The sequence below is a fragment of the Chelon labrosus genome (assembly GCF_963514085.1).
Source record: "Chelon labrosus genome assembly, chromosome: 11".
Taxonomy (NCBI): domain Eukaryota; kingdom Metazoa; phylum Chordata; class Actinopteri; order Mugiliformes; family Mugilidae; genus Chelon; species Chelon labrosus.
In genome coordinates this window covers 13639155-13665299 of record NC_140344.1, presented here as the reverse complement: position 1 = coordinate 13665299, position 26145 = coordinate 13639155, and the positions used below count along the sequence as shown (strand labels likewise).

The 26145-nt window shown below is 41.0% G+C and overlaps 2 protein-coding genes across 2 annotated transcripts; one reads left to right on the top strand and one right to left on the bottom strand.

Moving 5' to 3' along the window:
• Nucleotides 1-355: 355 nt before the first annotated feature.
• myrf (myelin regulatory factor) lies at nucleotides 356-17706 on the bottom strand (the record flags this gene model as incomplete). The annotated part of the gene is made up of 28 exons (XM_084554681.1): nucleotides 356-461; nucleotides 607-681; nucleotides 861-966; nucleotides 1290-1352; nucleotides 1732-1825; nucleotides 2000-2230; nucleotides 2319-2393; nucleotides 2488-2555; nucleotides 2754-2837; nucleotides 2945-3013; nucleotides 3095-3177; nucleotides 3269-3341; nucleotides 3437-3597; nucleotides 3688-3797; nucleotides 4011-4119; nucleotides 4359-4559; nucleotides 5746-5851; nucleotides 5942-6052; nucleotides 6147-6223; nucleotides 6305-6500; nucleotides 7252-7366; nucleotides 7530-7630; nucleotides 7770-7992; nucleotides 8625-8686; nucleotides 9189-9485; nucleotides 9627-9717; nucleotides 11535-11585; nucleotides 17661-17706. 28 exons carry the CDS (start codon nucleotides 17704-17706, stop codon nucleotides 381-383), a joined length of 3159 nt encoding a protein of 1052 aa, XP_084410807.1. The 3' UTR covers nucleotides 356-380.
• Nucleotides 17707-20673: 2967 nt separating this feature from the next.
• Nucleotides 20674-24381, top strand: LOC311495760 (transmembrane protein 80-like). Its single transcript, XM_084555335.1, has 6 exons — nucleotides 20674-21033; nucleotides 21197-21213; nucleotides 21341-21434; nucleotides 21526-21618; nucleotides 23187-23388; nucleotides 23967-24381. Exons 1-6 carry the CDS (start codon nucleotides 21015-21017, stop codon nucleotides 23977-23979), a joined length of 438 nt encoding a protein of 145 aa, XP_084411461.1. The 5' UTR covers nucleotides 20674-21014; the 3' UTR covers nucleotides 23980-24381.
• Nucleotides 24382-26145: the final 1764 nt, after the last annotated feature.

The window sequence follows — 26145 nt, the reverse complement described above, 5'->3', positions numbered from 1 at the left end:
GTAATTATTACAAATGGAAGACATAGTGATCAGTAATAAAGTGAGTTATAAAACATATGGACGTTAACAGTGACACAACACAGTTGTCAATTGCAGTCATCTAAAACATTTTCAGTGGCAGAAATAAAAAATAAAAAAAAACTTTAAAAACAGTGTTTTAAACTCCAGTGATCACAGCACGAAGAGATGTCTTAATGCATGTACATGTACAAATGGGGGAGATTACAGTGTGGACAGTGGTACAGTATATTTTGCTTTGTATCTTTATAATAATATACAATAATGAAACAAAGCCCTATCCCATCAAAACAGCATACAAATGGTACGGCAGAGGAATAAAGAGTGTACTGTCAAGGCACTGGGACATGTCGTCTTCCTCATCACATGCAGCTGCTTTGGAAGATAAAATGGTAGTCGGAGTATGATGAGGTTTTTCCTTCAGTGGCACAAGTTACTTCACTCTGTCAGAGCAAAACATGAACAGATAAAAAAATTGTTAATCGTCCACAGCGTGAATTTACCCAAACTGAAAATTAAAATCAGTCGATCAACTAAGCAGAGACCACTGTGTCTGGAGGGGCTTCGTATTTTGGAAGCTATACTCACAGAAAGGGAGATGCGGAAGTGATAGGTGATGTCCTGGAAAGACAGCACAGGCACGGACCACAGGTGATGAGTCCCCTAAAGAAGAGGCACAAGGAAGAAAAGAATATCAAGGTCAAGACAAGTAACTGAAAAACATTTATTAAAAAAAAAAACATAATAATACTAGTTTCATCACTCAATAACAGACAAAATAAAGGAAAATGAACCTAATGTTTTGGCAAGTGAGATATGATTCTAATGTTGCCATTGTGTACCTTTGTTGATGCACTCTGTCCATCATAGAGCTCGGTTTCTGTGTGGTTGGGGCATAAACGGCCTTTGGTGGCTTTACATTGCCGTACCCACACGCTGTTTGTGGACCTGCAATTGAGTGATAATGCTTTATTTTATCGGAGGTTAAACAGGTAACAGGTTCCCAGTTATTTATGTGACATTAAACATGTTTCATAGCACTTTTTAGTTGTCATATAGGTTGATTGTGAATAGCCGTTGCATTCTGCTCCATCTAATCCTCCACCTAAACCTGCTGTGTGCTGACTACAAGACCCTGGTGTTAGTTAGGTTAGATAGCACTTAGTTAATTAAATAAAAAAACAAGCAGCAGTTGAAGCTTCTCTCTGTTTCCCAGAAAAATCTTGCCACTGCATGTATGCAGTCATGTAGATTAGTGTTTGTATACTCACATCATATGCAAAGTGATTTGTGAGAGGGAGGAATTTCTCTTTCCGTGGAGTGATACTGTGTAGCTACGGTCAACACAGAGAAAAGGTGGATGAACATACAACATGCTTGAATTCACATCGTAACTGTGCAAAATGTATGCACAACATTCAGCACAGATAAGTCAAAATCGTTAAAACTTCAAAAAAGAGATAAGAAACATAATAAATTTAGACTATTCAGTGAACTGTGTGACGTATGACTGAATAATGAGCCATGGGCATCACAGTGTCCAGATCTCAAGCTCAACACATGAGAGATTTTCGACCCCTATATCCAGCATTTTCAATAATTTTAATCACTCCAGACTCTGCCAGGGAACAATCAAGCTAAGGCATTTCATCTTTGGTTCTTTATTTAATCCATCTGTCCAAAATCAAAAGAAAATTCAAGTAAAATATATACCTGCAGCTTTCTGCTGTTGCACAACTCTGTGTGGCGATTACTTGGTGTGTCTCCACAATATATACACTAGTGAGAGAGGGGCCTGACCTTCCTCCTGAAAACAGGAAAAAAATGCTGCATCATGAGCACCAAACCGATAGCATTCCTTTGTACAGTATCTAGACAAGCTTTGTTTGCTGTAGTCAAACAAGTGGCTTTACTGTGTTTGCATACTTCATATTATGCGTGTGAAGAAAGTGCCATGGCTGGGCTGCGTTTGTGGATTTACCCTTTGTGTGCAGTTGTCTGCGTTGTCTGCGTGGCATTGGCTGCTGCCCCCCTGGCAGACGGTTGGTGGTTCCCACTCCCTCCATGTCTGTAGACACAGGCCTTTTGGACTTGGAAAAGTACATGGGGGCCGAGGTGTGAGTCACACGGTTTCTGTGGCCATCCTTGTCCACTGGTCTGGACTTGGCCTTCTTATTTATAGTGCTTGGTGTGGGAAACAGGCTGCCTAAACCTAGTGAAGGAGGATAATTAATCTGCACAGAAGACACCTATAAAATACAGGAAATCCTCTTATATTTGCAGAGGCTTTTTTTTTTTACCTGGTGTGGACTGGTTGTTACTCAATGTCAAAACGGTAGCTGACTGGTTGTTCACGGCTGTGGTAGAACAGCAAGCTGCAGGAGTTTAAAAGAAAAGACAGAACAAAATCAGATTGTGCTTACATTCATTATGTCCTGAGTGGGTCACTATGTAAGAACCTCCACTCACCTGGCGCTGGGGTGGTGGACGGTGGAGTATATGGACTTTTGCGAGACGATCCAAGTGCAGCTCTGGACCTGCACCAATCAGATGACATGTTACATCTAGAGGTTTACTTACACTTCGAAGCAAATGAATCCAAAGGTACTTAAATATATGACTCATGGTCTCCCTTCAGACATGACAAGGAACACCCAGCTAAGCAATCAAAGATAAGAAGAAAAGAGTAGATCAGAAAATCAAATAAGATGTAAGAAAGATGGTTGATAGTGTACCATGGGCAGACAGGTGGACAGACAGTTACAGTGGCAGTGAAGATGGGCATCCAAGAGATGTAGAGAACACAGGAAGGAACATAGCTACAGAAATCAGGGACAGATTATATAGAAAGACATTAATGGAGAAGTGGAAATTGATTTATTTCACTATAAAGCTTATAAAGTGTTGGTGACTTCAAAGCACATACCCATCTTTCGCTGTGACATCTCCTCTGTGGTGAAGAGTGAGCACATAAAGGACGGACATCGAAATGACACTGTGGACGAATGAAGATCCAATATATCATCATCATGACTACACAGAAGATGCTGCAGGGTTCTCATTTCACTCTCCTAACCTGAAGGCCATGACGATGACCAGCGCCAGGATCGTCCCCTGCATGAACCTCTGACTGATGCAGCCCGGATCTGGAGGCGAGTTCTGCAGTAATCACATTACATTACAGTCACATCAATAAATCCTTCTGTTCGCCGATGTGTTACATATTTAAAACACCAGCATCACTACAGACCTTGCTGCCAGGTTTGACTGTCTTCTTCTTGAGCGGGCCACTCCCTGTCCTGCTAAAATAACTTCCCGATTGGCTGCATAGACAAGAAACCCAGAAGAAGTTTAAGTAAATCTCTTCCAGTTGCTTTCTGCGAATGTGTGACCCACGATCTCTACTTGTTACTCTCACCTGACTGTGCCTCCACTCACTGTGCTCTTCATGCTGTCAAGTCGACGCAGCTTGGCCAGCTTGCGGCTCCAGCGCTCCAGCTCGTCTATGCGGGTCTCCAGGTTGTCTGTCAGCTTACACAGCTCCTTCACCGCTCCGACGTTCTCCATAAAGATACGGTCCTGTGAAATCGGAGCAAGCGATCAGACCTGATGGTGTGTAATAAGTGAGCGCAATCTGTGAGAACCACACTGAAGGTATGAGTTCATTACCTTGTTGACAACCAGCAGGTTGGGAATAGTTTCACCGTTGGCACACACCACATCACCCCCCTCCTTCACGGCTTCAGGCAAGATTTGTTGAACCTCCTGGGCGATCACTCCTGCAATGTGGTGAAGCATGAACATGAAGAAAAAAGAGCTTCATGAGCTCAGGCACAGATGCAATACGGGCTTTCTTAACTTTGCAGGTATAGCAAATGGCAGATCAAATTTGACGACATTAAGATGATAACATGACATACAGTGTACAAAGAAATGAGATGCTGGAATTAAAGATCTGAATTTGAGCAGAGGTTTATTTTTGAGGTCGTTACCAGTCTCTGCGGTGGTCTCTATGCCCACGGTGGCTGCAAACTCAGGCTTGTACTGATAATGGACCAGCCTCATCTGAGAAATCCGTTTTAAATTGTCTGTGGTGTCGACCTACACGCAGACAGGATGACAATGACATATGTGCAGATGGCACGAGAAAGCAACGCACACGCTACAGATGAAACATTTCATATCAAGCATAATGAAAAGACGAAAGCTGTTTAACTGCACGGACGGGGAAGTGTGGCGAGCATGGGGACTTGTTTGATGATGACATGTTTCATGACGACAGGCACAAACACACACGCAAACATGCACCCATACACACACACACTGAGTGTCATACTGACCTCCTGGACATTTTCTTTGGCCCTGATGTCAGACGGGTGAACCAGGGAGCCCATGACCTTCAGGTTGCCATGGACAACGAGGGCCTCGTCCGGTCGGTCGGTGTTGATACCAACTCTCCCGTGGTGGTAGACTGAGTCTGGCAGTTGGCCGCGCTGCCACAGCACCTCATTGTCACTTTCAAACTGGCCTGGGTTGGATGCCTGTAACAAAGAAGCAAAGAAGAAGGGACGTAGAATGTGTGATTCCGATATTTAATAGACGTGCAACTTTTCAAAAAAAACTGTTTGCTATGAAGGAACATTCACTTATTTGCTTTCTTGCCAAGTACTGATGAGAAGATTGTGCACAACACAGGAAGTCACTACTGCCATCCAAGCAATAGTTTAACACCACTAAACACTCGCAACCACTTCTCGCTGTGTGGACGCAACAAAGGAACTCAGTCTCAGTTTTAATTTATTGCACAGATATTTATGGTCATTTCCATAAATGCAATTAAGTTAAACATGGTGGATGTCTTCCTGGAAGACTATCTGAAAATATGCAGAAATTTATCTCCGGATTGAAATGTTATTATCTTTCCTTCCTCTTTATGACGGCTTGCTTTTCACCCCACTTTCACCAGAGTTGGTGGGCACACTATAAACACATTTAATTTCTAATGTGTTAATTCTGTTAAATGATAATTCTAACCACACAGAGATACTGAAAGTCAGACATTATCACCTGTGCACTGACCCGGGCTAGATGTTTCCCAGTCCTGATGCTAAGCTAACCAGTGTTACCCTACTGATAAGAAGTTAATCAATCTTCTCATGTAAGACTCTGCAGGAAAGCAAACAAGTTACGGCAGTGTTTAGTATATTATGGTCTCCTGGAGTAGTACTGGCTAAATCAAGTAAATGATTATGTGGCAGTCAAACAGTTCCTCTAATACTTTTGCACTTAACTGCATGTTTACACATCTAGGGTGTAAGTACAATATCCTCACCATGCAGCAAGAAAAAAATCTCTAAATCTGGGGATTTCAACATTTTAGATAAAGAATTTACTAATAACTTCCAAGCTAAATAAATATTTTTTAAAACCTACTAAATTATCAGAAAAAAGAGCAGCCACAAAGTTGAAAGCAAAATAGTTTTTCTTGGCTCATGACACTTAAGAGATATATGGTTTTCACAGAATAGCAGACGTATGCTTTGTTTCACAACCTCAACTGAAGTGTAATGAGGATCACATTCACTCATGTAAAGAGGAATGGAAAGGAGATACTGAGAGCGACGCAGCGTTTTTAAAATCACTGTGACGTAGAAAGCCGTTTACAGAAGACCAAGAGAAAGGTGTCACATTCACAAGGGATATGATTATTGTAGGAAGCAGACAGACATGGCCAGACGTTACCCTGACGATGATCCTCTCAGACACTTGAGCAGCCACAGTGTAGCTTTGACTGTGCGACTGTGCATGCAGTGCCACCACCAGCATGAAATACCTGCAAAGACAAAATAATCAGGGGTAGAGGTGAAGACCAGAGCTTCAGGTGGGAGCAAACTGCGTCACATTTACATGCCGGGTCTTTCACCTCTGATCAGGATTTGGTTTGCCCTTCTTCCTCATGTTATTTGCCGTGGTCTCGCTGAAGTGGAGCCGTCCCACTGTGACTTTTGTGACCTGCTCTGGGGGCAAAGTGACGCTGGGAGAGACGAAAATCACAGCGAATGAATGTAAAACATACTCCTGCCACAGCTTTCTACTGATTCTACTTCAGCTAAAGAGCTCAGACTTACAGCACTGGCTTGAAGGGTCTCTTGCTGCGGTCAGACTGCGACTGCTCGACACTGATGGACTGATTCATGGCTTCCACCTGCCAGTGAAGAGAGGAACATACACTAAATGTACCAACAATCTAATGATCACTGCAGCCGGTTCACCCTGTTGCTCTTACCTTCACTCCATTGAGTTTGAGATAGAAGCAATCGATGGGCTGCAGTCCATCACTTGTCTTGATGTACTTGGGATCTCCAAGCATGCCGATGTATACTGTGACCTGGAAGTGATTCTTCTTCTGGCAAACAAAAGCATCGTCAGCCAAGGAGAAGTTGAAGCCTTTGTCAGCATCAACACGGTAGGTCGGCATCGGACTGAAGACAGGGAAAGAGACAAAGTGTGAATAAATATTGTGAAAAGGAAACCTATGTACCCACACATTAGTTGTAAGTAAAAGTGTATTGTGGATATTTGTATGACCAATGAAAGACTCTTATCTCAGAGGCTTCCACATGTTTTTAGGTCCATAATGAAATACACGTGTGGATTTAGGTTATAGTATGTAATATGATTTCTCTTTTTGTCTTCGCTGTTAACTTTAAATCCTTTGTAAGTACTCTAGTAAAATAAACTGTGTCCCTGAGGGTCCCTGGGCTTCAGTTTTACTGCCGCTGCTTTACAACTCTGAGGACTAAGATATTCTGAAAGACCTTAAAACTTCTCATGTGTAGGTGTAGTGTGCTAAAAGTTGTGATGGTCAAACAGGTGGTTTTGATAAGATATCTGAAAGGTCTTGTGAGTTCATTTTAACCTTCCTCCCTATCTATACTTCTTTTTATTTTGGCACTGCAAAAGCACAAGTAGGTGCGCACACTTCTTTTTTTTTTCCCTTTACCCCCTCCTCACGTTGTCTTTCTAAACCGAAACCCTGCGCCCGTCGACTCCCCCGCACGGCTCACCACTGAGGAATTTGCAGACCTCTAAAAGCCTGATATTCTCACTCCTGCCGTATACTTTGTTGAACTATCAATTTAACCAATTAAAACTCCTTTTCATGTTTCGCTCTCCGTGAAGTTCTTTTTGTTCCTAAACATGTACAGATATGCCAAAATAAAGTCCACCCACAGCTCTTTGCAGTTGGCATCATATAGTGGTGTCCACTTGTTCTGCTGGTGCGGTTGCCACTTAATGCACTGATAGTTTGGGTCCAGGTAGGAGTTGTCTGCATCCTGCATTAAACCTGCGACAAACAGTTTGAAATACCAGCTATTAAAGTGTGGCCAATGGCAGTTAAAAATGTGAGCAGCTATTCTGTAAATGTCTTTATCTGTGTTAGAGTTTAACGGAAGGTAAGAGCAGGTTAGGTAGAGGAGGTGAGGAAGGGAAGAAAGATGCCTGCCTACCTGGTTCTTGTTTGATGATACCTGTGAGGATTTGGGAATTCAGGGTGCTGTTGGGAGAGTCTGAGTGCTTCCTCTTCTTAGCCTGATGAACGGGGATGCCGCTGTGAGAGGAAATTGTAACACGGTCAAAAGTTGCAGATATCCCCACTGCTTCCCATCATTCGTTCTGTTACAATAAAAACTGAACAACACACCCATCCCTCCCTCTTCCCCTCCCTCCTGTATATCGTCATGACTCACTCTTGCCCCTGAGGATGCTGCAGTAGCTGATGGAGCATCTGCGTCTGCTGGATGTCTCCACTTCCGCTCGTGGCCGGTCCGATAGGATACTGCGATATCATTGGCTCGGGCTTCAGGTACATGTCCCGATGCATGCTGGGATAGTGCCCGTGCGGCGGGAGCGGTGGCGTTGGAGTCATGTGACACATGTTTTCCGGTGTCATGGTCCTGATCATGTGAGGGTCTACAAGAAAACCGTGGAGATGGGGCGTAATGGTTGCACTGTAGCGTTGTTTCATACTTTTGACCCGACTTGGACTGTTTTACGTTTCACACTGCAGTTTATTCTACGTTCCTCCAACCTTGGCTAAAGGCATTTTCCATTGTGTCAGACTGGAAGGATTCCCATCAGATAACACCATTCCACACCTCTTTACTAACAGGCAAGACCAACACAGGTGTGAGAGTGGCAAGAAGTACATGACTTTACTCTTCAGTACTGTTCTGCTGCAACTTGCATGTTGAAAAAAACCCCAACTATGCACTTAATGTGTTGCAAAAGAAGTTAGATGATGAAATACATATTGTAGAGGATTTATGCAAACTGTACATTAATAATTGACAGACACCGGCTGCCTTTAGTTTCTTCATACATCATCGATTTTTTTCTGCAAATGAACTTCTTGTCTTTATGTTCTGTTCAAATACAGAGAAGTGATAAGTAACAGATATTGATTTAAGTCGCTGTGACCTACATACACCCTGAAAACTTCGCTGGCTTCCACTGACTCAGTGTCTTTCTTCAGATGAAAGCACTACTTCCTCCAACACGCAGGTTTTACTTTGTTGGGAGATGAAGAAAAACATGTCACTCACCATTCACCTGCTGAGGAGAGTACGGCTCTGAGCTGGAGTCTGGGGGGGACTCTGGTAGTGTCCTAAAAAAGGATTAAAAAAAGAAGCTAGCAGATTTTGCACTCACAAATACAATGACACCAAGCTTTTAAAATTATACATATAGGTGAAATATTACCATGCTTGGTACCAGTCCACATATATTCTTCTTATTTCCTAAACTGCCGTCATAATTAAGGGAGAAACTTTTCTTTGGGATCACACTACGTTCCTTACACAAGATTGTGTGCGTCAGAATTCTTTTTCAGGATGTAATTTGACTCTCTCTCTGTGTCTGTTATCAGTCTCCCTCCCTATCTTGACCAGCTAATGCTTTATTTGTACAAATGATCAAGTATTGATTGCATAATAGACCTGTTGTAGGGTGTGTGTGTGTGTGAGTGTGTCTGCTTTTGGTTACATGTTGAAAAAACTGATTTCACGTGTAAAATGTAAGGATCTTGAATGTGACTTGCAGTATTAACTCATGCTATATTTTCTCATTCCTGCGCCTCTTTCTTGCTACTTATATTGTACTGTGCTCACCCTGGAGCGTAATGGCCCCTGTGCTCAGGCTTGACGTGACCCTGCTGCTGCTGCTGCTGCTGCTGCTGCTGCTGCTGCTGTTGTTGCTGCTGTCCCAGGCAGGGGTAGTTGTGTCTGAGGCCCAGGGATGGACCTGGAGGGTAGGCGTTCTGACAGCTAGAGGGCCCAGGTGGTGGGGCTCCTTGGCGTAGTGGAATAGGGGGGCTCACACCACACACCAACCCTCCAGAGGAGGACACTCCTGGCTGGGGAGATGAGTAATTTGGTCCTGGGGTGCTGTGGACCTCTGAGAAACAGCTGGGAGAAAAAAAAAAAAGGAGAAGAAAAAAAAAAGATTAGCCTTATCAGGAAAAACAAATTCCTTTGTAACGACATGATCTGATTTGGTTGGCGCATGTTGTTTTGACGTTGCTGGCTTGGTTCAGAGTCCCTACTGACATGTCAGTGCTATCGTCCTCCTTGCTGATGTACTCTTCCAGGATACTGGTGTCGATGTTGGTTGGCTCCAGAGAACTGGTAATATCATGACCTGTGGAGAAGGGAGGGTTGGGAACATGGAGAGGAGATGGAGAGCATCTGGGGGTTAGCAACAGGAATATTTCAGCAACTCCACACAGTGCCACAGCAGCTCTACTGCGCAAGCTTGTGTCGTAACAATTCCCAGGAAGACTTACTAATAATATTAACTCACTTCACTTTTTTACATTGTGACACTGTATATCATAAATCTCTTGCTGAATATTAATGAAAATCATGTAAAAAGAAGAGCTCTGATTGGCTTACCAAGAATTCAGAGATTAAGACGTCATGAATGACCAAGAGTCTAAGGCTGGTAGCACTCAACATTACATACTGATGATTCAGTGCCTGTAACTGGTTACACACATATACAGGAATCACTCCAGTTTATTCTTACTTATATCTTGTACCTGAGCTGTATTTTATCCATATAGAAAAAAACACATAATTACTAAGTGGTGCTGCTGTTGTTTTTCTTCTTCGCTACAGTTTTGAATGTCGTGATAAGGTCGTCTCATTGCTTCATCTCATAAAGCATGGCAAGACTTAAATACGTTTATACTCAATGATGGCACATCTAGGTATATAATAAGCAATTTTATAATTTCCAAATCCTCGCCTTACTTCACCCCAGGGTCACTTTCAGCCTTTGATAGGCAAATCCTCAGAAATCCCAAACACATGACCCCACCTAATCTTTAAAACACATGTAGAATAAGCACTTGCTTATGCATATATTTAGAAAATAGCAAATCTCTTTATATAAACCACAGTTTCCTATGGAACATAGAACATTTTACTGAAATAAAAGATGAGAGAGAAACCTTCTTTATTGCTGATTGTCCCAAACTGTAGATTGTTGGAAACAGAGTGACCATGGGAGTAGAGGGGGGAGACAGACGGAGTGGGTGAAGCTAAGGGTAAGACTTGGTATATAGTGGGTGGGCAGGCATCCCCAGCCTTTTTTCTCCTTCCACACACATACACACACACACACACACTTCCTCAGATAGATTAAGCAGCTACTCAGTTGGGAATGCAAGGAATTTTGGTGTTAGCATTGAAAAAAAAGAAAAACGCCTTTTCCATTCTTTATCTTCTACTAACACAATTCTCTCAATCAGAAACCCAGCAAAAGTGTCACTTACTGGCATAAATGTTACAGTATCCCCCTACCCTTTATTATCTTTTGAATAACATGCGTCCCAGTTAAGCACACAACTTGTCAAAAACTAACTAAATCAAATTCTACTGTTCGACATTCTTAATCCTAGTGTTATCGTATTTATGAAGAGAAGTGACTGTCTTTCTTCACAGGATAGAAACAGATGGTTAATGTCCGTTAATACATGCCAGTGGAAGGGGAGAAAAGCAGGATGGTTCCCCTTAAATAAGATCCAGATGTGCACCCCACCCAAAGAGGCAGTAAATTTAAGCTGGCAGGCCTGATAACAAAAAATAGGGAGATAGAAAGAGAGAGGGGAGGCTAGATAGAGGGGGGGCTGAGGGGAGCTGGGGCAAGAAAGGTAAAATGCGAGTTAGATGTCCAAGGATGGAAAGATGAGGAAAACTGAGGAGAAAATATGAAACAGAGCTGAACTCAAGACCAAATTTGTGTCGAAGGGAAGTCTGAGATTCAGTAGCACTGAGTTCAAGTAAAGAGTGGCACATGTTTAAGTACAAGACGACTAAAAATCAAGTTCTATCCGATGAGACCCAGTTGTATTTTTTACTTGCATCTTTATTTTAAATTATATACTATCACTGGAGTAAATGTGTGGAAACTGGAAGCATAATCAAATCCATTGTAGCTATTCTAGTAATCACCTTCAAACAGAGATGTCCCTCCTATCAGTCCTTCCATATGTTGACTTGAGTCTACAAGAAGGAATACCAGACATTCACATCATCAATTTTACTTACTTAAACTCACATAGCAACAAATTTTCTTGGCCATTTGGGGCAACGGAGACACGTAAAGAAGAAAATAGTGACACGTTATGTATACGTTTGAAGTTATAGCAAACTTGTTAGCAAGCAATGTTTCTGCCCACCTGGAAAATGGAAATCCAGTTTTCACTCTGTTTTAGCTCTGTTTTGGTTTCTACCAGCCCCAATTTTTTCCATGCACAAAATTCTTTTGGAGGAAAGTTGGTCTGGAGACGGTCTGTTGGGAACTGATTGTGGCCAATCAAATTGTTAAGTTGAATTTGGTGACGAGAAGAAGGCTCTGATTGGCTGCAGGACTGTCCAATTGCATGCAGAGCTGTTTGTTTTTCTCTGTATCAGTTGAAACAGGCCCCATAATGAAATCCCAATGGTGTGTTACCAGACTCATATTCTGATAAGAATTGGCTATATATGCCAGACTAGTCTCTCCTATCACCTGAGAGAAATAAACCAAACAAACCGCTAAGAAATAAGCAGAAACTTGGTTATATACTGTATATATAAAGACTGGAGCATGAAGAAATCGATCTGAATTAAACTGCAAAGAGATAGAAAAATTACAAACTGAATTACACACATTAATAGTAATCTTGTTTGTAGAATCCACTCTTCAGCTGACCTGCATGTACCGCAGCATATGAGGTCCTGCTAGTCATTTGCTAAGTTAAATGTAAAGTTCTGTGATTAAACATTAATAACTGATGAAAAAAAAAAAAAAAAAAAACACTTGCTAATTTCTCCATTTATGACACAATAAGTTACTTTGATCACTGAAGGCAACACTGAAAGAATCTCACAGGGAGATAATCACGTTTACAAGAGGTCTCACCCCTACCTTTGCTGAACTTCTACATGACAACAAACCAGATTGGTTTCATCCAAACCTAAGTAAAGTAAAACCACCATACTGTTACAGTAAAAATGTCTCAAGACTTGAGACTCAAATAACACAGCGCTGGTAAAAAAAAAAAAAAGATTTGACCTAAAGCAAGAGTACAGTCCATCTGCGCTGCTTATCTGGTAAGTCATCATCTGATGAAGATAAGCACTGAGAACAGATCAACTATCTGTGTTGCCACTTTTCAGGACCTTGAAGACACTTTACATCATGACTTAAACATGTCTAATAATGAAACCTAGGCTGTAGGTCAGTCTTCCCCTTGAAAGCTGTGCGGGCGGAGAAGAGCAGGAACATAAATTAAGAAACTGTAACCTTCAAATCACTGAATCAGTTCAGCTTAACTTGCTGCGAACTGGATGTGTAAATTTCCCTGTGCTCTATGTTTTTCTCTGTCCAGCTGTGTCCAGCGAGGAACAGTGAAATGATTGTCAGTCCAACTTCGATACAGACTCGCCTTTTGAGAGATTAGGGCCCGAGAAGGGAGTGTGTGTGTGTGTGTGAGCATACGCGTGCACGCGTCGTTTGTTTGTTTCAATGCCTCGGTTGTGACACAGAGGTCTGAGTGTGTGAGTGGCCATTAAACATGATTTGACTAATATTATTCATTTAAATCCACAGCTTCAGCTTTTTTTCGTCCTGTTTGCTTTTAAAACAATTACATGTAATGTCGCCTTTCTTCTTTTGTGTGGAGGCCATGCGGCTCACGTCCTATGTGTTTTTTGAGACTCACACAACATCTATTACATGTCAAAAAACAAAAAACAAAACACAAAACGAATCCTTCCTCTTTTCTTTTCATACACAAACTGAGCGTTGAAGGACGTAAGGAAATGATCTTTCTTTAAAGTTTATAAACCACTATCAATAACTCTGGACACAAATTTTGAACTTGAGCAAAATTTGGCTGATTTTTGCATCCAGGTGAGAACTGTATGCGCCTACCTGTGTGTGTTAATAATTAAACACATCAGAGTAACTTAACTAAGAGGGAACAAAGTCCATCTCATTATCAAACTGTTAGGCTAGAATGAACGGCACATACATACTGTACGTAGACACTGGACACACCGCATGATAAAACAGCATCACTATAATGAACCGATAACTTAAAGACCAACATAAAAACTGGTGTTTGGATGAATGTTTTAGTAGAAGTATATATACCAAATATCTATCTATGTGTTAAATCTACAAGCACTTAACCAATCATTTCGATTTCAGCGAGATACTACTACTTCTAAATTTTCTCAGCTCCATTTGGCTTATCAGTGTCCACAAGCAAACAGTCGCTCGGCTGTTGTGAAAAACGCAGCTCAGCCTGGAAACATGGTGATTGAACATACAGCTTAACACACATAGAGTCACAAATGAAAGAAAATCATCGCTGGAAAGTGTTGAAAGTGATGAAGCCTGGGAGTTAACAGAGCTTCTCCGTTTGTTTACAAGACGTGGTTACTGGCAAAAGAATGAAGAACATCACTACGACACAGACGTGAATAAAAAACAGAAAGCCGCTCATGAGGTAGAGACTAATAAATCACATCTAGACAGGAGCAGAGCGGACAGAGAGGCACAGAGTACCTGCACGAAGCCAAAGCATGTTGAAGTCCTTGAGATGAAAGCACCTGAAACAGAAGATGAGAAGAACAATTCCTGTCTATTTTTCACATGTTTCCCCGCTCGGGCTGAAAGACTTTCTTCTGCAGACCTGAGAAGGTTGCAGATCAGGGTAACAAATGTGTGCGCGTAAGCGTGTGGCTGTGCGTGCATGCCTATGTGCGAAAGCATGTTGTGTATGTGTGCGTGTGTGAGAAAGGCTCGGAGAGTGTTATAATGAGGATTATTCCCCAGTCATGAGAAAGGGCTGTACCAGGCTACCACACACAGTCCTTGTCGCACACAAGCACTGGTCCCACCGTCGGACCTGGCTCAGGAGATTACAGGAGTAACGAGGCTGGGACCGGGACACAGGGAGCAGAGAGGGAGGCTGGAAAATAACGAAACACTGCGAATGTGAGGTCGACTGCGAGGGCCAGCGATAGAGTTACAGAGCTAGAGGAAGAAGAAAAGAACTGAGGACGAATGGAAGATGTAGAGCAACATGTAGGAGATGATGAAGTTTATTTCTTACTCCCATATGGCTCAGAATTTACACGTTGAGTTTAAATTTTAGAAAAACAACACCTGCTGCCAGTAACCACCGACAAAACATACAATGACCTCATCGTGTATGATCTTTAACCAATTCGTCACTCCAACTTTGTTTTCTTAAAATCTCTGTAACCAGACTTCAAATTATCACACATAAACGTGAACGCTCAATCTCACCAAGTCAAGATCAGCCATAAACAACACTCGCTAGTTGAGGATTACTCAGCTGGCAATGTGCACTAGTGGGAGAAAGGTACAACAATGAAAAATAAAACCTACTTGTAAAGCGCCGTAAGCCTGGCTGCTCAGAAACAATACATTCCTCTGACAGCCATTCTCTGCTGTCCCATAAATCAGAGGGAACATCTAAACCTTGTCTATCCGCACAGGTTTTCCAAGATTGACGACTCTCCCATTATTCGCAACTGCTGTGGGAGTACGGTGGGGTTCAATAGGAATTTTTATATAGTAACTCAGCTGATGAGCTGTTCACTTGTGGACCAAGAACCTGATTAATCCACAGTGAGAGTCAGATGGTTAGGAGGATCACAGTTTATTTTTGGAAGGTAGCATAACGACAATGTCAGTTTTTGGACACGTTCACTGGTGCTGCTCCGTGGACGGAGATGTCAGTCAGTTGGTTGGTCAGCACAGACTTGGTCATGGTGCCCAGAGGATGAATTAAAATGACTTTGCTCAATCTTTCAGGATAAATTGACACAGCTTTATTGATTTGCTTACATCTAGTTCCACCATCAGAACAATATTTTGTCTGATACCTAGGTTTGTGGTGAATTGCCAGCTAAACAAGTGGCATCCCTTTAGCATTGTAGATACAGATTAGAATTAATTAAAAACCAGTCACTTGTGTCTTTTCTGTTGCTAAACAGCTATTAATTTGTTCTTCTGTGACTGTAGAAGAGATATTTTGGATGAAATTGTGACGTGTCTGTGACATTTATACACCAAACAATGAATAATTTAATTGTGAAAATATCAGACAAATTAATTGAGGATGAAAATAACTGTCACTAGTGTTCAAAGCTCATCTAAGATGCACAGAGATACCAGCATGAGTGTAGATTCAATCTTGTATTCAGGTAGTGTAATGCTGGATCTTCACTTATTTCAGCAATATAAACTTTTGCTTTTATTAATTTATTTATTTATTTCCAGTTCACCTGGTTTACTCGCTTCTGGGTGGAAAAATTGGTTGACATCGAACGGAACATTATGTGGCAACCCAGCACAACAAATGTTATGACCCTTTGTGCACATGTTGCCCGTGCGAGTGAGTGAGTGGCTGTTTGTCGTCTAAGTGAGTCAGAGAGGAGAAGGTCAAGTTTTGAGGGGGTTGGTGGTTTAGTTGGGTCTCTCTCTCAACAGGCCGGTCTCTCTCCACCCTGAGTCTGCACTATCTCACCTCCTCAGCCCGTCTGCTCACTGTCACTCTAATGGAGTCGGAGAGAGCGAGAGGCCAAATACCCCAAGAGAAACACCAGTCTCACCTCATTGTGTTTTAACAGCCACCAGGGCTATGCCAGGAATGTACATTAATGTGAATGTATACATATTTCACTAATCCTATTAAAACCACGGTTAAAATCCATTATAGTGCCGTGTGTGCTTCTGCGTGGGTGTGTGTCAAGTTTCAGGCAAAGGACAAGACAAACAGACACTTATTATCTAATATATAAGCTCTTTGTCACCACGTTAAAATCAAAGCTGATTCCTTTAAATCTTAAAGTCTTCATCAAACGTGTTCATTGTCACTGGGGATACTTGAGACTGGTTAAAAAAGGGAAACAAGCATCTAGCACCTCCTGTGTACGTCTCGTGGACAAGTTGACATTTTAGTCCAAGCAAGAGTGGCTGAAATAAATCCAAAGAAAGAACATCTCTCTCACTCCCAAAGTAAGAATGTAAACACACTAAATTCTTGTCAGAATGGCGAGGAAGCTCTGACAGTCATGGATGGCTGTGTATATTTAAGTCGGCACTCTGTGTATACTATAAAAAAGTGCTAAGTCTCTCCACAGATAATTCATTATGTGCGTTTTTATGTGCACCTGACTGCTCCTGGAACGCTTGTTTGTTAAACATAAAAACTCTAATTGTTAAAACGTGACCTGTGAATTAAATGAGTGTAGAAACACTCCTATAACCTGATTATCTTGTCTCAGATATGTGAACTTTACTTCAGGAATAGGACAGAATATTAGATTCACAAAGTCAAGATTAAACTGATTAATTGATCTGACTTCAGTCAAGAGCTTCCAGTTAAACAACCCATGCTTACCAAAAATGCAATTTAGGGAGAAACCAACCAACTGTTTTTGTATATTTGAAAAAAAAAGAAGAAAAATCACTGTTTGAAAACTAAAATCTCAAGTGATCCAAAGTCGTGGACTGCCACAGTGCACTTGCAAAACACACAATTTATCTTGACTTGAATTCCTACACCCTTTCAACCCCACCCTCCTCCATCTCTTTTTTTTTTCCCTTAGGATTCCCAGTTTAACTTGATCTGTTACCCATCACCAGCACTTTTCATCCCTGCACCCGTTAACCCTCCTGAATTCTTGCAATTTATATATATATATATATATTATTATTTTATTTTTTTTAAGGTCAACAGCAAAGAGGAAACTTTCTCCTATTTACTACCAATTCTATAAGATCACTTTAAACATTATCTTATTATGTTAACCACATGTCATGCTGAATGTAAATAGTTTAAATAAGGCTTTTTTTGTCACTGAGCCTTTTACTGTGCATACAACACAGCAGGTAAAACAGGAGCTGACATGAAACTTCAGATCACTTTTAGCACATCATTTAGAAATTGTGAAAGTAAAAGAAAGACACTTTTGTCTGAGCTTGTTAAAGTGTTCTTTACACTGACTCCCAAACACCCACAAACACAAATAATAATAATCAGAAACATTTACCTTCGAAAAATCTCTGTAACGCTTCTGTTTCATCTACCACGTCCATCCTAGCGGGTCCCACATAAAAAATCCATTAAAGTCTCCCCTTGTCCGAACGAAATCAATTCGGATGGGGGAAACTTTCACATAAACATCACGGAATCCAGATTACAACCGTGGCGAGATTTTTTTTTTTCGTGTTTTACTCTTTATATTAAATCCGCCGCTTGCGGAGAACTTCTGTCTCCTGTTCGCCAACTTGGCACTGAATTGAAGTCCCTTATGGCCAAACGCCTCCGCTGACGCTGACGGTTCAAGCTTAAACCTAACTAAAGTCCGCGTTTTTGTCTTAATTAACGTGCCAACAAAAATCAACAGGGGGAGAGTGTTCAAAAATGTCCCTTCAGGCGCGCCTTCACCTTCATAATAAACTTTAGTTTAGTTTATTTAAAAAAAAATAAATAAATCAACAGCCTCTGGAGGAAATGGCAAAATCGACGGTAGGTTTAAAAAAGCAAAACCCAAAAGTGTGCGTAAAAGTTGTTCAAAGTCTGAGTCCCTCAAGTTGGTTCTCTTCCTCCTTTTCCTCTCCCTCTCAGACAGGATGTGTGCAGCAGAGAGTCGGAGGAGAGGAGCTGAGGCAGGTGAGGGATGTGCGCCAAAAGTTTCTGAAAAGACTCATGAGGTTCTCTGGAGCGTGTTTTTCGGGGCTGCCATAAACATCACGCTTTCTTTACATTATTTAAGAAGCCGCGACATTAATCGATTAACCGATTTAAACGTATTAAATTCACTTTACTTATTTATTTATTTCACAACTAATGTATAATTTCTTCAATTTCTCAAGCAAAGTTTACCTCTTCCCTAGTGTAGAATTTGTTATAATTTTTCTAATTATTATTCCATTTACACTGTCAAATAAATTGAGCATTTTTAATTTTTTTGACATTTCCTATAGCCCCCAAACGACCAGGAATTAAAATAATTGTTGGTTAATCAATCAATCTTTCAGTATTGTTTCAGATTCAATATGAACATAATCAGGAAGTTTGAATGGGAAGAAAGTTATATAATGACCTCAGATAAAGCAGCTCAGGGTTTGGGTTGAGATACAGTTTGTACCTTAAACAAAGTCTTTGCCTATTGAATTTTTCATATTTTTATAATTGTTCTGTCCTGTATGAAAGATCTGTCCTGTGTTAGTGTGCCTCAAGTTTTCCTTAGTGCAATCAGGATAGCGTTACTGAGATCATAATGTCCTCAGAGGCAAACCTCTGATTTGTAATATTTGTGTGTAATATAAATAAAGCTGTGCTGACTCAGCTGTAACTGCATGAAACCATTTTTCCAGAATTAAAATAGCACACAGCCTAGAGCAAATGATTCCTTCCACTCGAGCGGCACAGTTTCCAAGTTCAGTTTTATGAATAGTTGATGCATGATCTAACAAAAACATTTGTGGAGCTTTGATCTACATGAGGTTCTGTGTTTTAAAGGGCGTCTTTTCTAATTCCCCCAGCTTAAACAGCAACAGGAGTGTTTCGTGTCAAGCCTTCCCAAGGGGAGGATTTGAGGGAATGATCCATTTCTCTCAACCTTATCAGCTGCATCCCACCCCCCCTTATAACAATGCCACTGTGTGCAGCCCCCGCAGCCTTGACGCCCACCCCCCCTCCACCCACATGTGAGATGCTGTTGTGTTGTCTTGTTCCCCCACAGCTGGAGCATCTCCCTCTCCACCCCTCCACCCCTCTGCTTTTCCTCCATTCAACTCAAACAACGCCTCCGTTCTTCCAGCCACACTATGCAGATTGTTTCGGAGGACAAGCAAGAAAGAGAAACAGATAGAGGCTGCAGGGGACAATGAAACATCTGGCTATGTTAAAGCAGTTCATTTTGGTATTCTGGATTTCTTATCTCATATCTCTGTAACTGTATGTGTGAGAAAGGGTGCGTTGCGTACTACTCTTACATGTTGCGTAGATATAAACCCTGCAAACAAAGTCACATATGGAGACTCTCCTCCTGTAAACAGATCTGAAGGTTAAATAAACATTAAATGGAACAAATAGAAGCAAAAACTATGTCTGATTAACAAGAATAATATGTGCTGAAGTCAACATCTGAAAACTTTGGCACACGCGATAGAATGTTTCCTAAAATACCAGATTCATGGACTTATGTGTAGGAGGTCATAGTCACCGGCTGGCTTGGTTGTCAACTTTGTCTTATGTTTAGTGTGGTGAAATCTTTTTTGCTGAAAACGTCTGCCTGCTGCTGGACAGCGTTAATTAGAGTGCCGTTCGCAGGCCAGAAAAGCGGTGATCCCAAGACTTTGAATAGGGCTGGGGGTCGGTGTTAATCCTGTCTGGGTTCGGTGACCTTTCACATTCATCACACATTTCTTCTTTATGAATACAATGACGCCCTGACTATGATTCAGCTTTAATATTTGTTTCACTCATTCGTTAACAGTGTGATTTAACTAATAATTTGCCGTGCATATTATGATGTCAGTTACCTGCAGTCTTGTATTTGCTGAGTTAATGTTTGTCAGTCCTCGTTAGGGGTCAGCAATTAGGTTCAACCAGAGGCGAATTCTTTTCATCACTGTTGGGGCCAACTTAATTCCACAGCCTCTGAGGAGATTTAATGCTAAAGGCCTATGCTTTTCTTCACGCATTTGATTTTATTTATCTTGTGAAAATTTGATAGCAGGTGCCATTTTCGTTATTAGCTTGTGAGTGCTATCAGAGTTACAGAAACATTTATATAACCTGTACAAAATTCACTTGACAAAAGCTGTGACTGAAATGAACACTTTGTCCTTTATTATAGGTTAATAGATCTGAAAGATGGACTATTATTTAATTCTTTTTATTTTTTTACCTATTTTTGTTTTACTAGTGGCTCTCAAGTGTGTTTTTTATGTGCAACTGAACTACTGTGACCATGCAATTTCCCTTGTGGATTTATAAAGTTTGTCTAAGTCTACAATACTTTTTTTATCTTGCCTTACTACCCATATATAAAACATTGATTATATCAGGTTATACAAGTGTGATAAGTACATGGTTATATGCAATATATTTTCGAAAAACATGTACCGTTTTTGGAACAGTGAAACTTCCATAACTTGTTGAAGGGCTCTATATGGGCCCATATCCAAGTATTTGACTAGTCAGTCAATCAGAAAAAAAGGGCAAAACTACAAAAAGTGATGCACACAGATTTCTGGGAACTGTAAAATATTATTTTCCTCCTATTCTGCATTATTGTTCAATAAGTTCTTGGGTTGCAGTTCATCTTCCGACCAGCAGGTGGCGACTTTGGTGTTTGTGGTTAGAAGTGAGAAAGGCTGAGCAGAGAATCAAAATGGCGATACTCGGACCAGGTAGGGGGACGCGTTGCTATGGTTGCTATAGATACGCTTTTACATTAAAATCGTTAAAAAAAAAAAAATTGTGCTTATCGATTTAATTTATAGAAACCTTGCAGTGAAAGTATATTGTTTGGGTTTTCTGTGCTGAATCTACTTTGTCTCTGTGTCTCTGTAGGGAGGTCTACGGGTGTGGTATCCTTTTCACTGCGTTTAAATGAACTCGCATGTCAAAGTCATAAATCTGAAAGCCTCGCCTGTGGAACAAAAAGACGTCTTTTTCTGCCTCCTAATGATGGATGACACTTAACTCTGCACCCAGCTGTCATCTGTTACTCTGCAGATGCTGCTGACACTGACAACCGTCTACTTTGTCTTCTACTTCCTGTTCACCCTCGGCTTAATCATCAGAAAGAGTGAGTGCTGAACACGTTACAGATGTTTTCATTATTATTATTCAGGGTGACTGATGTACCCGTAGACAGTGAACGTGTCCTCTGCTGTCAGGCTTGGAGCTTCCCTATCCTGCTGATGCTCTGGCCTGTGATGTCTGTCTGCTGCTCCTCCTGGCTGCTCTGGAGTGTCTCCATTACTTCTTTGGTGAGAAAACACAGTCACATATATAAGTCTGTGATCAGCTTGCATCAAGCATGCTTTCAAAACAGGCTGCTTATTTAGCATCGTATAGAGACTGTTTAAAAAGACTTATGCTTGTCTATACTGTACGTACATTTCATTCATACCGTATTATTGTCATTGTCATTCGTTTCCCTTCTTCATTGTGGGTGGTGAATGCATATTTCTTTTTTCTTTGGAGTCATTTGGATCGCACAGATACCAGCCTCTACTTTTAATACTTTTGATTTGACTATGTTGTTAACAGATCCCGACACACGATAGTTTCACATGTGCACCACCCTCAGATGTTCAAATTAAAAGCCTAGACTCTCCACCAGTCATTTAGATATAAAGAAGCCACATGGTTGATTGTGAAACATCTTTAAGAAACCTCAAACAAGTCTATTTGCCTTTGTTTTAACTTTGTTATTTTGTTACACCATGACCTGGACGACTGACAATTCGCAGACATAGTTGCTGCCAACATGCACTACATCTAATAACTTAAATAATGCACATGTAACACTTGATAACATACTGTATATTTGCCAAACTGAAGAGAACAGAGCAGTCAAAGAGCAGCCTTTTGTTCCAACACTATTACAATATCATGATTTCCCAACGTTTGTATTTTAGGTTTTAGTTTTAAGCATCATCTCACTGTGATAGTCCCGCTGTACTGAGAAATGTTACTTCTCTTGGATGTTTGACCGTCACTGGGCAGACAGATGTTTGGTCACTAGGGTTAGAAACTTCAGTTGACTTTCAGTGATGAAGCAGACATCTATCCAGTAGTTAAAATTCTCAAACAAGAAATATTTGCATATTCATAGAGTCTAGATGTTTCAGTGAGGGAGAAGGTGAGTTTTTTTAAGGTGGTAATGGAAACATTGCTTTTATAATAGCAAAGTCCTGACTTACAATATATCTTTGAACATGTCAAGAGGTCAGCAATCCTCCTTTTTTAAGACAAGATAAGACTATTGATCAAAAATTCAAAGTGACACAGCAAAAATTCATATACGAATCTGTAAGAATTATTATTTTTGTGTATCATTGGTATATTTATACACTTCTGGACATGTGTAGTCTCATTTGTACGCAATAATATGTACATGTGGACTACCTCTATAGAAATAAATGTGAATACGCGCTATATCTACTGTAAACTGTGAAGTATCTGTGGCAAGATAGAAGCAGCAGAAAAGACAACACTGTGTACTTACAGCACGTGTGCTAAGGTAAAGTTTGCACAGGATAAAATCGATAGCCGTCTGTAAGTGGAGTGTCTTTAAGTGCAGTCAGTGGAGACTGCAGGTGCTCTGTGATGTGGAGTCTGATGGCTGTTGGCAGGTAAATGCTTTTCCACATTCCTGAAATCAAGTGGAAACTGAGAGCTGTATGTACGGTTGGAGAAACATATATTAACCTAAGAACATGGACATGGACTGAACATCTTTTGTGACAATGCAGAGTGCTGAACACATCCACAGATATTAATTTTTACAAACACTCGATTCACTTCAGTTGTTTTTCCTCTCTGTCTGCAGGTGCAAAGGGAAACCTGACGGAGAGTGAGGGCTATATTCTGGGCAACCTCTTTGTGACGGGGGCAACTGTCCTGTTGACGGTCTACTTCCTGGTGTGGCAAACCTACGTGATGAGGGCAGACGTGATCATCAGCAGCGTCCTGCTTGTCGTTTATGGCTTAGATAGCGTCCTGGCTTTCAGCACCTTGGCACGAATCGCCAGGTTAGTTCCACTTTCATCAGATTTTTTAAATAATTTTGTATTAAACCTCAACGGCCGTGATAAATGAAGAGGCTGGTGAATGAATGATAGCCATGTCTGTAAATTTCAATATCTAGTGTCAAACATGGGAGAAACACTTCCCTATCATGCAAAGAGCCTGGCCTACATTTTAGGCTCCATTTATCTTGACTGACAAGATATCTTGAAGTAATTAGCATCTCATATGTGTGTTTTGAAAGGCCCGATGGCGTCAAGCTTTCCTTTTGTTCACTCTATTGTTCATGAATGAAATAAGCCTTGGTTCTCTTTAGGACTCGTCTGAATTATTGATGTGGGTGGCATTCATTCAAGTGATACCGTATACCTTGCACAATGTCGTCACATCCAAACATTTTCCTCCCAGGATAGATGCAAGGACAATAATCCTGTCTCTTATTCTGCTAAGATGGATATTGAGTATTTAAGTGGCAGATCGATGAACAAATCACTGCGGATGTGAATTTGTGAAAAACTGTTTGAATCCTATAGTGATTGTCGGACAGTTTGTTTCACCAATGTGTCTCCCTTTTGTCTTTCAGTGTCTATTCATGATGTCTGAAGTCTTCTCTTCATCGTCATATTTGTTACAGCTGAACTCACACAAACACTGCACAAACCAGGAATCAAAAAGTAGCTGTCATTTGGACTTTTGACTCTTTGTAATGGGAAAAATATTTATTCGGACTGTTATTATTTTTTATGTGTATACTTAAAATGTACAGATATTTATCAGGTATAAATATCAGTTCATCTGTGCTTGTAAGGCTGTCAGAGGCAGTCTTTATATAAAGACACAGTAATTGATAAACCTTTTATTTAATCCTTGTTTTTTTTTTAAAAATTTCACCCATTAATAAAATATATATATTTGTGTTACTATCGTTTATATTAAAATACTACATTTGATATTGTTCATATTTTGTCCAGGAGAGGGCAGAATTGTTTTGATAAAACTTTGAATAGTGACCACACTGATTGTAGTGCTCAGTTTTTTTGAATGTCTTTGAAATAAAAAATAGTTTTTTATTAAGTTTATATTTTCAGTGTCTCACTTGTGCTCATTAGCAAATCCAGTCTGCTACTAACACACTCAATAAAGTAACTACCCAACAGAGCTTCATCTGGCACCTAAGAATAATTATAAATCATAAATTAATTCTTTATATCTGCTCCTTTAGCGTTAGCGGCACACTTATGATGCCAGCTCGGCAGTGATCAGTACTCAGAGCACTTTTTCAGTGTCAGTCCATAAACCACTTCCGACTCCAAACAGGTGATTTCTCAGCACTGACAGCTCGAGTTAATGATCAAACCCAATGACAAGGTTTCCATAGTGACAATGTTAAAAACAAATCACATTTCAGAGTGACCGCGCTTGAGCAACAGCCGAGCATAGACAAACACTGACTGCAGATTAAACAATGGTGTGTGTATAAGAGTTTCTATTTGGGCCCTCTAATTTTGCCACCTGGTTATCCTGAGCTAAAGTTGAATTTTCATCTGACAGTTCTTTCCATTGCTTATGTAGTTTGCAGAGAACTGATCTCTCTCTGCAGGGTAAGCACACTATAGCTGGACACAGAGTGGTCATTCTTAGCAGCCAGTGACACTGAAACCTGGGCAATGTTCCACACCGTTGCTCCTCTTTCAGACAGCCTGTCGAATCCAACTAGTTGAGACCAGTCGCTGCTTTAGCGCACAGAGAAACCTGCGGAAATGCAATGATTCCCCCTGCTAAAGAGCTTTGATTTAAACTGTGCTTAGGCCTAAAATTGCTGTACAAATATGAGGAGTGTCATCCAGTACATACAACAATGAGTGCCCATTATTGGGCTAAGATGCCTCAAAGGGACCTAAGATAAATCTATAGATTATTTAAGAAAGAAACATTAACGTGTGTTGTACTAACCCTATAGGCTTTCTTTTTGTTTTTTCCTCTATTAAAATACTAAATGCCTGTCCTTCTTCAGCCTATTAGAATCATTCAATTGTACACCGATCAGGCATAACATTATGACCACCTTCCTAATATTGTGTAGGTCTCCCTTGTGCCTCCAAAACAGTTGTGACTCATCAGAGAATGGACATGGGCCTTCTGAGGGTGTCCTGTGGTGTCTGGCAACACAGTGTATAGTGGGGGTCTTTGAATCTTATGGGTTGAGGGGAGGGGCCTCTATGGATCAGGCTAGTTCCAGTGCATCCTACAGATACTTGACCAGTTTGGGATCTAGTGAATTTGGAGGCCAGGTCAACACTTTGTGCTGTTTTTCATGTTTTTTGTTCCTAAACCGTTTTTATGTGTGTGCCTGTGTCAGGCCGCAACCTGCTGAGGATGGCTGCTGCCATCAAGGAGTGTCATTTCTATGGGGTGGAGGTGCCTGTTCTGGTGGGTGGTACACGTCTGAGTAACATCCACATGAATGCCAGGTCCAAAAGTCACAAGATTGTCACAAATGCTATTCACTCCTCCTGTCAGTGGTTTTAATGTTGTGGCTGATTGGTGTACATTCAAACTGAGGGAAAAGGGAACACACACGAGCAGAGATGGTTTACACACACGAGGTAGCCCAGGTTTTGCAACAGATAAGGGAGTTACATCAGCAGCATGCTATCCTGAGTTAAAGTCCCACTCCCTGTCACTCTCACCACCACCAGTACACTGTCAGAAAAGCTTAGGACAATAAACCCACCTTCAGAGCAAAGTGTCCCTGGAGCTCC

Coding starts and splice junctions, on each gene's coding strand:
- LOC311495760 (XM_084555335.1), top strand. Junction 21,435..21,525: donor CGGCTTAATCATCAGAAAGA/GTGAGTGCTGAA, acceptor CTCTGCTGTCAG/GCTTGGAGCTTCCCTATCCT. Junction 21,619..23,186: donor GTGTCTCCATTACTTCTTTG/GTGAGAAAACAC, acceptor CTCTGTCTGCAG/GTGCAAAGGGAAACCTGACG.